This window comes from Cucurbita maxima, unplaced genomic scaffold (genome assembly GCF_002738345.1).
Source record: "Cucurbita maxima cultivar Rimu unplaced genomic scaffold, Cmax_1.0 Cma_Scf00015, whole genome shotgun sequence".
NCBI lineage: Eukaryota > Viridiplantae > Streptophyta > Magnoliopsida > Cucurbitales > Cucurbitaceae > Cucurbita > Cucurbita maxima.
In genome coordinates, this window is record NW_019272031.1 from 4,052,735 (window position 1) to 4,063,747 (window position 11,013).

Here is an 11,013-nt window from a genome sequence, read left to right on the forward strand (position 1 = left end):
TAGATGAGGCGCGCCGGTTGGTGGCTTCTTCTCCTTCGCGGCCTAATTCGCCGGCTCGGTTCGTCGGATCGCCGAGGTTTGCGGCGGCCAACGGCAGATCGTCAGCTTTGATCAATGATCGGAGAGATCCACTCTCAAGGTCCGCTAGAAGGTATTTCACACCGAACCAGGGACGTTTAAAATTTTTATTTTAGCTAAATTAATAAAAAATATATATATTTTGAATTTAAATAAAATTAAAAAAGATGTTCACAAATATAGTTTCGAATTTAAAGTATAAAAAATAATCTAAAATTTTAAAATGTTTTAAATATATATATATATATATATATATATATATATATATATATATATATATATATATATATATATATATATATATATATATATATATATATATATATATATATATATATATATATATATATATATATATATATATATATATATATATATATATATATATATATATATATATATATATATATATATATATATATATATATATATATATATATATATATATATATATATATATATATATATATATATATATATATATATATATATATATATATATATATATATATATATATATATATATATATATATATATATATATATATATATATATATATATATATATATATATATATATATATATATATATATATATATATATATATATATATATATATATATATATATATATATATATATATATATATATATATATATATATATATATATATATATATATATATATATATATATATATATATATATATATATATATATATATATATATATATATATATATATATATATATATATATATATATATATATATATATATATATATATATATATATATATATATATATATATATATATATATATATATATATATATATATATATATATATATATATATATATATATATATATATATATATATTTTAACTTTTTAAAACTATTTAAAAATACTCTTAAACTTTAAAAAATACCTTAAAATTTAAAAAAATTTAATTAATATTTTTAAAAACTAATAGAAAAATAAAAAATACTTTTAATAAAAATAATAATAAATTTTGAAAATGGATGGATATTTTAAAGATAAAATATAGAATTTAGAGGTATTTTTATTTTTATATTGAATATATAATTCCCTACCAAAAAAATCTTAATTGATACCTTATTATATTATTTTCATTCCTATAAATTAAAAAAAATGAAAATTTAAATATAATAAAATTGATTTTATTGATATAAAAATGGATAAATTATATTTTTTTTTGAAAAAAATGATATGGATAAATTTTTAAAACCTATCTAGGGTTTAGGGTTTAGATAAAAAAAATTATTTTATATTAAATAAAAAATAAATTTTGTAATGTTTTGTTTCTATTTATGGAAGTATTAGTAATTATTTGGGTGTTATATTTCACAAATTGTATTTTTAAATAATAAAAATAAAGATAATGAGTGGTAAAAATCATTTAAATTAATAAATTTTTATTTTTGTACCACTGTATATATATATTAAATTCCAATTTAATTCTTAAATTGTTACATTAAAGTTGAAATGTATATATTAAAATAAATTACCAACTCAATATCGAGCATATATATTATAATAAATTAAAATGTATATATTAAATATAAATATATTTTAGGTTTAGATATATGGAAAAAGTTAATTTTGGTTCCTCCAATTATAATAATTTTTTTTAATTTTTTATTAATTAATGATTTTTGCGAGTTTATTGATATACTTTTTTAAAATTTTTATAAATAATTTCATTAAATTTTAAAAAATATTTTTGGCTACGAATTTATTCGCCGAAGGAGTCGGGACAAAACATATAAAAGCTTAACCGCTAACTGCATCGATTCTGTTTGTCAATGGCGACGACAGGCACAGAGCTGTGGACAATTTCAGCGGTGAGATCCTCTCTAAAGTTGTTCGCCATAGCCGCAACAAATCAGAATCCTTCTCAATCTCCTCCGCCGCCGTGGAGGAGCCGAAAAATCCTTCTTCCGCCGTTCAGAAATGGATATCCAACGTCCTCAAACCCTCCAATCCCCCAATCTCCGATCCTCCTCCCACTACTCGCAAATCTCGGTTCCACACCGATCTTCCCCCTTCTCGCCTCCCAATTCCTCCGCCGGATGCCCTTCTTTCTCCCCCGAAGACCCTAACGAATCCGCCGCCGAGAAGAACGGTCTCGTCGCCGGCCTGTTCGATTCAATCGATTAGACCTAAATCCAATCTAAATGGGTTCTCGAGGGACGATTCTGAAGATCTGGAGTTTGGCCTTAATGGGTTCCTTAAAGAGCAGCGTAGCAAAATTCAGCAAATCTCGGATGGGCAGCTTAATGTTGAAGTTAAAATCATTCTATCCGGAACTTCAAACAGTTGAGTGTAGTCTTAAAATGTTGATTTGTGCATCTTTTTTGATGAATTGATGGTAGTTTTGTTGAGAATGAAGATAATGCGAGTGTTTTGTGCCCTAATTTTATAGAATGATGTTGAAGCTTGTAATTGTAGAGATGGGGTTACTTGCTTGTTTCTGTATTGAAAAAGCTTTTGACAATTTTGGAATGCAGGCACTAGTTCAATGGTAGCGGCAGTGTGCTATGCCTGGCTACTAGAGAACAAAATGAGGCAGAGTAATGCAGAGAGCGGCCGAGTGTGTCTTGTGGTGCCTGTGATGAATATGCAGAGGGGAAATATGTGGAACCAACGGCAGGTTGCTTGGCTCTTTTATCACCTTGGACTCGATGCTTCCTCGATTCTTTTCACTGATGAGGTAATTTGGTGCCATGCTTGATAGATTGTTTTCGAAACCGACCTATCAATAAGATGAAATGGTAACTATGACCTATAAGAATCTCATGCGTTAAGTAGTTTCTGTTAATCATGTTAAATAAGATGTAGCGTGGATACCATGTAATGCATCAACTTCATTGTACTAGAGCAAGGTTATTAAATCTAGAGTACAATGATTGATATGATACAAATGTACCTCCAAGCCCACCGCTAGTAGATATTGTCATCTTTGGGCTTTCCCTTTCGGGTTTCCCCTCAAGGTTTTTAAAACGTATCTGCTAGGGAGAGGTTCTCACACCCTTATAAAGAATGTTTTGTTCCTCTCTCCAACCAATGTGGGATCTCACAATCCACTCCCTTTGAGACCCAGCGTCCATGTTGGCACACTACCTCGTGTGTACCCCCTTCGAGGCTCAGTCTCCTCTCTGGCACATCGCTCGGTGTTTGACTTTGATACTATTTGTAACAGCTTAAGCTCACTATTAGTAGATATTGTCCTCTTTTGGGCTTTTTCTTTCGAGCTTTCCCTCAAGGTTTTTAAAATACGTCCTCTAGGGAGAGGTTTCCACACCATTGTAAAAAATGTTTCATTCTCTGTGAGATCCCACATCGATAGCGGTGGGCTTGAGCCATTACGATAACCTTTGACAATGTGTAGAGTACTGATTTTAGTTATTGTTATGTGGTTCAGGTGGACTTAGAAAGTCTGATGATGGCTGGTCGAACTAGCGTCCTCGTCGTAGGGCACGATGTCCTTAAGATGAGTGATGGGGTGAGTGCACAATGAATTTCACTTGTAAATTATCTTTTGAGAAGCCATTCGAAGTTGTCATGTTTCGGGGTGCATTCTTTACCGTTTATCTCTTAGGTTGGATCTCAGTGCACCATTCTTACTGATAACTATTGTGAGGATGCCTATCATTTGCTTCAAACTCCTTTGTTGAAGAATCTCTTGGTAACTTTAACTATACAGAACATTTGTTCTTATTTGTCCACAGTTTGAAGCAATTCTGACGTTCATCTCATGACTTCCAGCTCGCAGGAATTCTGTTGGACACAAAAAATCTTGATGGATCGGCTCAATCATCGATGACGAGAGATGCCGAGGCTGTTCAGTTGCTATCGGTTGGCTCGGCACCAAATTGTAGGAACGGACTTTATGATCAGTGTACGCTTCATCGATCTAGTTTTACTCTCTCTTTATGCGTTTACCAGCCCACTCTCTGTTAAGAAATATCAATCTTGCCACCATTTTTTCCCCTGGTTTTGTTTCATATTTAGTGATGCGAGTTCAAAAGGAGCGTCCATTTTTGGATGCCTTGCAGCAAAGTTATGGAAAGCCTCCTGATGACGGTCAGCTTCCTATTCTTTCATGGTCTCTCAGTTGCATCAACATATTGTATCAACTTTTCATGTTGATGTATGACTTCGTAACCTTTCTATAGGTAGCAACGATGACGCGAGGCATGTAGAGCGTATTATGGAGAGGAATCGAACATCCATCTCACCCCATGATGACACAATTAACCAACAAAAGAAACCTAATGATTTTGGAACTGCCAAAACTTGCAGGGCTTCGCCGAAATCCGGTATGTTTGACAGCATAAACTAGATTAATGAGAGATTCTATTAACATGGTAACTGTCTAATGTTTCTCTTGCAGCTAAACCTAGTTTGTTACCTATTCAAACACCGGCTAGAGAAACACCCAACATATCTCGTGGAAAGAATAAAAACTTCCTGGCAAAATGGTTCGGTTTTGGGTCGAAATGAGATAAGATTGGCTCGGTTCGACCGAGTTTTAGCTGAGTTCAGAGATCTCGGTCTTTGTTTATGAATCATATTGGTTCGGTTTTGGGTCGAAATGAGATGCGTTCTTGCTTGAGCTGTTGATGTTGATCTGAGTTTTGCCTGTTACTTTTCTTTGTAGTGCATTAGGTATTGTAGTAAAGTAAAACAGTAGCTTTGAGTCTTTTTGATGATACTTTTGAACAGAAGATTCATTTATGTTGCGGTGTTTGTAGTCTGTGATTAGTATTACAAATGGTGCTTCTGTAAAAAGTTTGTATAATTGATATCAAATAGAATGTACCACTCGTATTACATTGGAAATTCACGTGTTCGTTGCTAATCTAAGAGTATGGTTTGATCGTGTCGAATAAATTTCTAAATTTTCATTCTAACTGAGGTCTCTATCACAAGACTTTAGCGGGCTATCCTCTTAATGCCGAGATAAGAGTTTTGCCCAAAATGACTATGATTAATTTATCTCTTCCGTGCCTTCTATCATTTAGTCCGTGGAAGAACAATGACTAGAGACTAGAATAGCTTAAAGTGGGGTGTAATAGCCGAAGTCCACTACTCCCCATACTAGCAAATATCGTTTGTTTTGGCCTTCTCGTCTGCAAGTAAGGTTTCTACGCTCTTATAAGAAATATATCGTTTCCCTTTCCAACTGATGTGAATTCTTACTATCCACTCCTTGGGAGCCCAACGTCTCGCTGGCACACCACCCAGTGTCTTCGCTAGCATATCATTTGTAGTTGCCCAAAGTTCACTGCTATCAAATATTGTCCGTTTTGACTTGTTACACCGTCAACCTCACGAGAGAGGTTTTTGCACCCTTATAATGAATGCTTCGTTCCCCTCTCCAATCGATGGAGACTTCACAATCCACTCGATGTAGGATCTCACGTGGTCTTATTCCCGCGCTATTAAAAATATTTTAATTTAAATATATATTAATTATTAAACATATTTTTTAAGCTTAGAGACCTAAGAGGCGCAATTTAACTCTTTTTTTATTTTTAAAGAAATTCAAAGCCCAATAATGGAAGAGGCGACGGTTGTGCAGAAAGCCCACTAATTGGGCCCATTGTGCAAAGCGGGAAACTCAAGGTCCATCTCCATTGCAAGAGCGTCTGCTCGACCAAAAACCTCTGCGTTTCCTGATTTAGGGCTTTAGGCTCCAAGATCTCCTCTCAGCTAGAGATTCAGTAGCTCTCCCCGAGTACGATCGGTGAGTGGGATCTTCTTTTCCGGTCGATTTGGAATCAGCTCCGGCATTTCCAGCGATTTTGATCAGTGCAATATGAATTTAAGCTACATTTCTTACACGCTGCTTCACTACCATATTCCTTCTCACTCGATTCTTTTGTAACAATTCTATCAAGATTGTTTTCTAGCTCATGAGTTTTATGTGGGTTATGCAGCTCGAAATCCACCGTGAGAATGCAAAATTTTCCCAGAATTAATCAATTGGTACGAAGGCAAAGTTCCTACGCTCATTTTAAGCCGATTAGAGGTTACCCTCTAAATGGGGATGCTAGCAGTTGCTGCTCGGCGTCAATGTCGATGGAAAATAGTCTTACCAGCCTTCGTCTTTTTGCGAATCCATATGGGTCTTTGAATGGTTCCCTCTTCAGGTCTTTCTCGAAGTTGGGGAATCAATATCCGGAAGCCTTTGTATGTATTTATGTTTATTTTTAACTATGTTGGACATTATGGTCGTCTAGTTGTATGATTTGTTCTTGCGTTATTCTTAGAGTTTCTATCCAGTAAAGGTGCTTTAGTTTTTTTATGTGATTAGCGACGTTTAAGCTAGTTCTAATTACAAGCTTTTTCGAATTCGTTTATGATTCATGTTTAAGTTCATAAGCAATGATACACAAGTAAATCGTTTGATATCGGTCTTTGATTGGCGGTCGGGATGAACGTAATATGTATAATATCATATCAATTGTGTATGTTCTGCAAGTGTCTCTAATACCGATCACAAGTGATTTCTGCTAAATGTCTCATTGCTAAAAGGTTTTAGAGTATGAGTACTCCAGCTGGGATTGGCTCCTGAGTTTAATATGACTTAATTGATACAACTATTGTCTTAGGCTTTTAGTTATTATGCATTCTATTTTCCTTCACAACAAATAAAGTATAGAAAATCAGTTACTCATTGTGTAATTACTATGTCTGATGAACAATTAGCTTGTGTCATGCTGTTGTATTTTTTTCAAGGAAACACTGTGATTGTGTTTCTTAGCTTCTATGATCCTTGCCAATTGGATAGCCTTTCTGGAATTTCCTTGTTATCTTTCTGGAATTTCTCATCTTCCTCTTTTGAACCTCTTTTCTCTCAATATTACTCGTTTTTTATTTACAAAAATGAATAGGAAAAACAGAGAAGTTATCGACTACCTTCGTGAGATTTTTTTTTCCAGAATCTTATGTATATCTGTTGGATTATGGTACTCATTGGAAGCAATATCTATTTATTTAAGAGTCTGTTTTGAAATATATCACTTCGTAACATTTTGTTCAATTATTTAGCAGAAAGATATGGGCTCTCAAATGGAATTTTTGCCTTCGGGAAAGCGTGTATCTTCAGCTTGTCCAGCATTCCAAAGTCCAAGGAAACATTTATTTCAGTTGGCAGAAATTGCAGCTCCTTTTTCTAGCAGGGGCATTGCGACAACAAGTTCGATGGAATCAGCTCCACAAGGATCTCCTGCAATTGATAGTGATATAACTCCTCGCATCAAATTTAAGAGGCTTGATAAAACCTCAAAACACATAATGCAGGTATTTACATTTCTGAGCATTTTGGAAAATAAGTAATTTTATTTCATCGTCCCATCCGTTTGATTTCAACATATTGTTTCTTTTCCCCGCAGATTTTAGACAAGGAAGCTATTGAGGAGGTAAAAGCAAAGAGAGAAATTCCAGATATAAAACCAGGCTATATTGTGCAGCTCAAAGTGGTAGAGTTCATTTTAGTCTAACGTGTTTTTACTGGTCGTACATAATGTTACTATTCTTAAAACTAGTTGTAGATGAGGTAATTGAGCACTTTTCTGGCTTTCCCTATCATATGTGAGCAGGAAGTACCTGAGAACAAGCGACGTGTCTCAACGTTGAAAGGCATTGTAATTGCCAGACGGAACGCTGGTCTAAACACAACTTTTAGATTAAGGAGGGTAGTTGCTGGTGTTGGGATTGAGTCTCTTTTCCCTTTGTAAGTAATGCGGATTTTTAATTATATTTTATTTTCTGCTAAGTTACCTACTCAATTCCATGTTTTCCCCTGCTCATCTTTGTGTTTAGGAAGCATGTTCTATGCTTATTTTTTGTTCATGCCATTCTTTCACGCATATGCCTCTATGAATTGTCTTTAATTTAGAGAGAAACTAATACAATTCTGATACAAATGAATTAGTACATGATGTACAATATTCTATTTCGATAACATAGGAAGAGAAACGCACTTCTCGTGGTAGTCGGTGATTAAGATGTACAGACATATGTGTAGTCTTCATCTTTTTAGATGTTCTTGGTCACTAGAACTAAATCGAACTCTTAGTTTTGTGAAATCTCAATTACTCGAATAGTTTCTCCCCGCCAGTCTTCTCGTGGTAGTTGGTGATTAAGATGTACATACATATGTGTAGCGTTCATCTTTTTAGATGTGTTCTTGGTCATTAAAACTAAATCGAACTCTTAGTTTTGTGAAATCTCGATTGCTCGAATAGTTTCTCCCTGCTAGTCTTCTCGTGGTAGTTGGTGATTAAGATGTGCATACATATGTGTAGTCTTCATCTTTTTAGATGTTCTTGGTCACTAAAACTAAATCGAACTCTTAGCTTTGTAATATCTCGATTACTCGAATATTTTTTTCCCGCTACTCTCTAACTTCTGACAAGTTCAATTCCTGTGTTTTTCTGATGGGTCTTTGCGTATGACTAAACTAGTGGTTGATGCATGACAGATACTCACCAAACATAAAAGAGATTACGGTGTTGGACAAGAAGAAAGTGCGGAGGGCCAAGCTTTACTATCTTAGGGACAAAATGAACGCGCTTAAGAGGCATTAGCAACCTTTCTATCCAATGGGATCAGAGGTGTGTAATCATTTTTGGCAAGAAATCTCGCGAGTTTTCATGATATTATCTTATCCTGTCTTAAGCATGGAGGGAGAACCGGGCTGAGAATCTAGTAGTGCAGCCCTCAGCTTTGGCTGAAATAAAAAAAAGAAGTCAACATTGATTGCCTTTAGAAGAAAAATTCTTTGTTTTTATGCTAGGAAAGATGCGACTTACTGCTCTGATATTATTAGGCTGTTTGCAATGTGTGTGCCTGATGTTATACATTCCATCTATCAACATTATCATCTTTTTGAATGAAGGATCAATTACTTATCAATCACAAAGTTTTCATTTCCTTGTAATCCTTCCTCATATTGTTCTCTATTGTCGTTCTAGAATATGCATGATTCCGAGTTCTTGCTCATACGGTCGAGTGTAGGATCAGGCTGTGAACTGCATTATTGATTGGCAGTTCGGTATACCGAGTCCATTTGGGGTTAACCACAAAGTTTTTATTTCCTTCTAATTTTTTCTCATATTGTTCTCTATTGTCGTTCTAATTCGACAAGAATATGCATGATTCCGAGTTCTTGCTCATACGGTCGAGTGTAGGATCAGGCTGTGAACTGCATTATTGATTGGCAGTTCAGTATACCGAGTCTATTTGGGGTTAACCGCAAAGTTTTCATTTCCTTCTAATTTTTCCTCATATTGTTCTCTATTGTCGTTCTTCTAATTTGACGAGAATATGCATGATTCCGAGTTCTTGCTCATACAGTCAAGTGTAGGATTAGGCTGTGAACTGCATTATTATTGGCAGTTTGGCATACCGAGTCCGTCTAGGGTTAACCATAAACTTCTTTCTTTCTAGGGGTCGTTTGTTCAAGAGTTCGGGAAAAGATTTGAGGTGGGAAATGACACCGGTTTAGGGAGGGGATTTAATTTATTGCCTATGAAAACTCTTTTCTTCTTTTTCCCGCCAAAAAAGGAGGCAATGAAAGGGGTTTTAAAACTAATTAAATATTTTATTGTAATAATTATTTCATATATATATTTTTAAAATTATATCCTATTTAATATAATTTACTCCATTCTATTTTTGAAATACAAGTTTGACTAAATATTTATAATTAAGAAATTAAATAATGTAATAAAGTTGCTTTTGTCATATGAATATGATAATTTTAGATTTATAAGTTTATTATTAATACACGTGTGTAAGAATCTATTTTTTTGGTAATCTTGTTATTATTTAATACAAATTTGTAGGAATTTAGTTATTAATCTAAAATTAAGCTTGTTAAGAACCCTACAAAAAGGGGCTCTCCTCTTCTCAAACATTCATCCCCTCGCAAAATCAAACGCCGGTGAAGCCTCAAAATCTCACACAAGATTTTAAAGCATCACCAAACGTAAGACCAGAAAAATGGCGAACAAGATGATCGCAATGCTTTTGATGTGCACTCTCGTCGTCGCCGCTCTGCAACTCTCCGCCGCCGCCACCTCCACCGCCACCGATGCTGATATCGTCGAGGTGGCGGAGGCCAAATTTGACGCGAAATTCAGGTCTTGCTACAGAAATTGCGAGAAGGAGTGCATCGACAATGGCAGCGGCCAAAGCTTCTGCGAGGTTAAATGCGACGAAGATTGCGGTGACAAGGACGTTGCCGGTACTCCCTCTCTTCCAATAATATTTTGTTTATTATTATTATTATTATTATTATTTTCTCCTTATATTAATTAATTTGAATTATTTTATTTGTTTTACAGATAAGCTGCATCTTGATTTGAATTGAATAATGGGGGACAAAAGCAAGAAGATGAAGAGCTTTCGAGAGAGTGTATTTGTTTTATAATGTGATTTTAATATTTCAATTTATAAAAATAAAAAATAAAAAAATTGTGTTATTGATATTGATTTTTATTTTTTATTTTTGCTCATTAAGAAAAATTAATTTATAATATGTTTTGAGAAATTTTATAATTTTTAGATAAAGAAATGAGAATAATATCTAAATGAAATCTTTTATTATTAAAAGTTTAGAATTTGATTTTTTTTTTCATTCAATAAAAAAAATTTAATTCTAATGGAATAATTTAAATTTATAATTTCCTCTTTTAAACTCTCTTTCGAAATCTTTAGGTCGGACCAAATGCCAGAGGCTCGAAATCTTTCAAACCCCATATTCTAAAACTTTCTTTCTTGAATCGGTTCAGAAGTATAAGACCTTCAAGGATGAATTGACTTAACTCACCATTTATCTGATTTGTTAAAATATTTTTAAAAGAAAATTTTGATAACAAAAAAAAAAAAAAAAAAAA

General features: G+C 33.7%; 2 protein-coding genes across 3 annotated transcripts; both read left to right on the plus strand.

Moving 5' to 3' along the window:
* Positions 1–4,964, plus strand: LOC111490295. The gene is made up of 9 exons (XM_023138878.1): positions 1–151; positions 1,919–2,419; positions 2,611–2,813; positions 3,525–3,605; positions 3,702–3,788; positions 3,869–4,001; positions 4,115–4,186; positions 4,279–4,422; positions 4,497–4,964. The coding sequence occupies exons 2-9, from the start codon at positions 2,278–2,280 to the stop codon at positions 4,604–4,606; spliced, it is 972 nt and encodes a 323-aa protein (XP_022994646.1). The 5' UTR covers positions 1–151; positions 1,919–2,277; the 3' UTR covers positions 4,607–4,964.
* Positions 4,965–5,755: 791 nt separating this feature from the next.
* Positions 5,756–9,035, plus strand: LOC111490302 (50S ribosomal protein L19, chloroplastic-like). 2 transcript variants are annotated; one of them, XM_023138886.1, is made up of 6 exons: positions 5,756–5,852; positions 6,046–6,298; positions 7,160–7,411; positions 7,504–7,590; positions 7,711–7,844; positions 8,595–9,035. In XM_023138886.1, exons 2-6 carry the CDS (start codon positions 6,065–6,067, stop codon positions 8,698–8,700), a joined length of 813 nt encoding a protein of 270 aa, XP_022994654.1. In that variant the 5' UTR covers positions 5,756–5,852; positions 6,046–6,064; the 3' UTR covers positions 8,701–9,035. The 2 variants fall into 2 exon arrangements, with proteins under 2 accessions (XP_022994654.1, XP_022994655.1); XM_023138887.1 differs by having other exon boundaries at positions 7,163–7,411.
* Positions 9,036–11,013: the final 1,978 nt, after the last annotated feature.

Excerpts from the sequence above, each read along its gene's own strand:
- LOC111490295 (XM_023138878.1), top strand. The coding sequence starts at position 2,278 with ATGGGTTCTCGAGGGACGATTCTGAAGATCTGGAGTTTGGCCTTAATG. Across the intron at positions 2,814-3,524 it reads CGATTCTTTTCACTGATGAG|GTGGACTTAGAAAGTCTGAT; the intron begins GTAATTTGGTGC and ends TATGTGGTTCAG. Across the intron at positions 3,606-3,701 it reads TCCTTAAGATGAGTGATGGG|GTTGGATCTCAGTGCACCAT; the intron begins GTGAGTGCACAA and ends TTTATCTCTTAG.
- LOC111490302 (XM_023138886.1), top strand. The coding sequence starts at position 6,065 with ATGCAAAATTTTCCCAGAATTAATCAATTGGTACGAAGGCAAAGTTCC. Across the intron at positions 6,299-7,159 it reads ATCAATATCCGGAAGCCTTT|CAGAAAGATATGGGCTCTCA; the intron begins GTATGTATTTAT and ends TCAATTATTTAG. Across the intron at positions 7,412-7,503 it reads CCTCAAAACACATAATGCAG|ATTTTAGACAAGGAAGCTAT; the intron begins GTATTTACATTT and ends TTTTCCCCGCAG.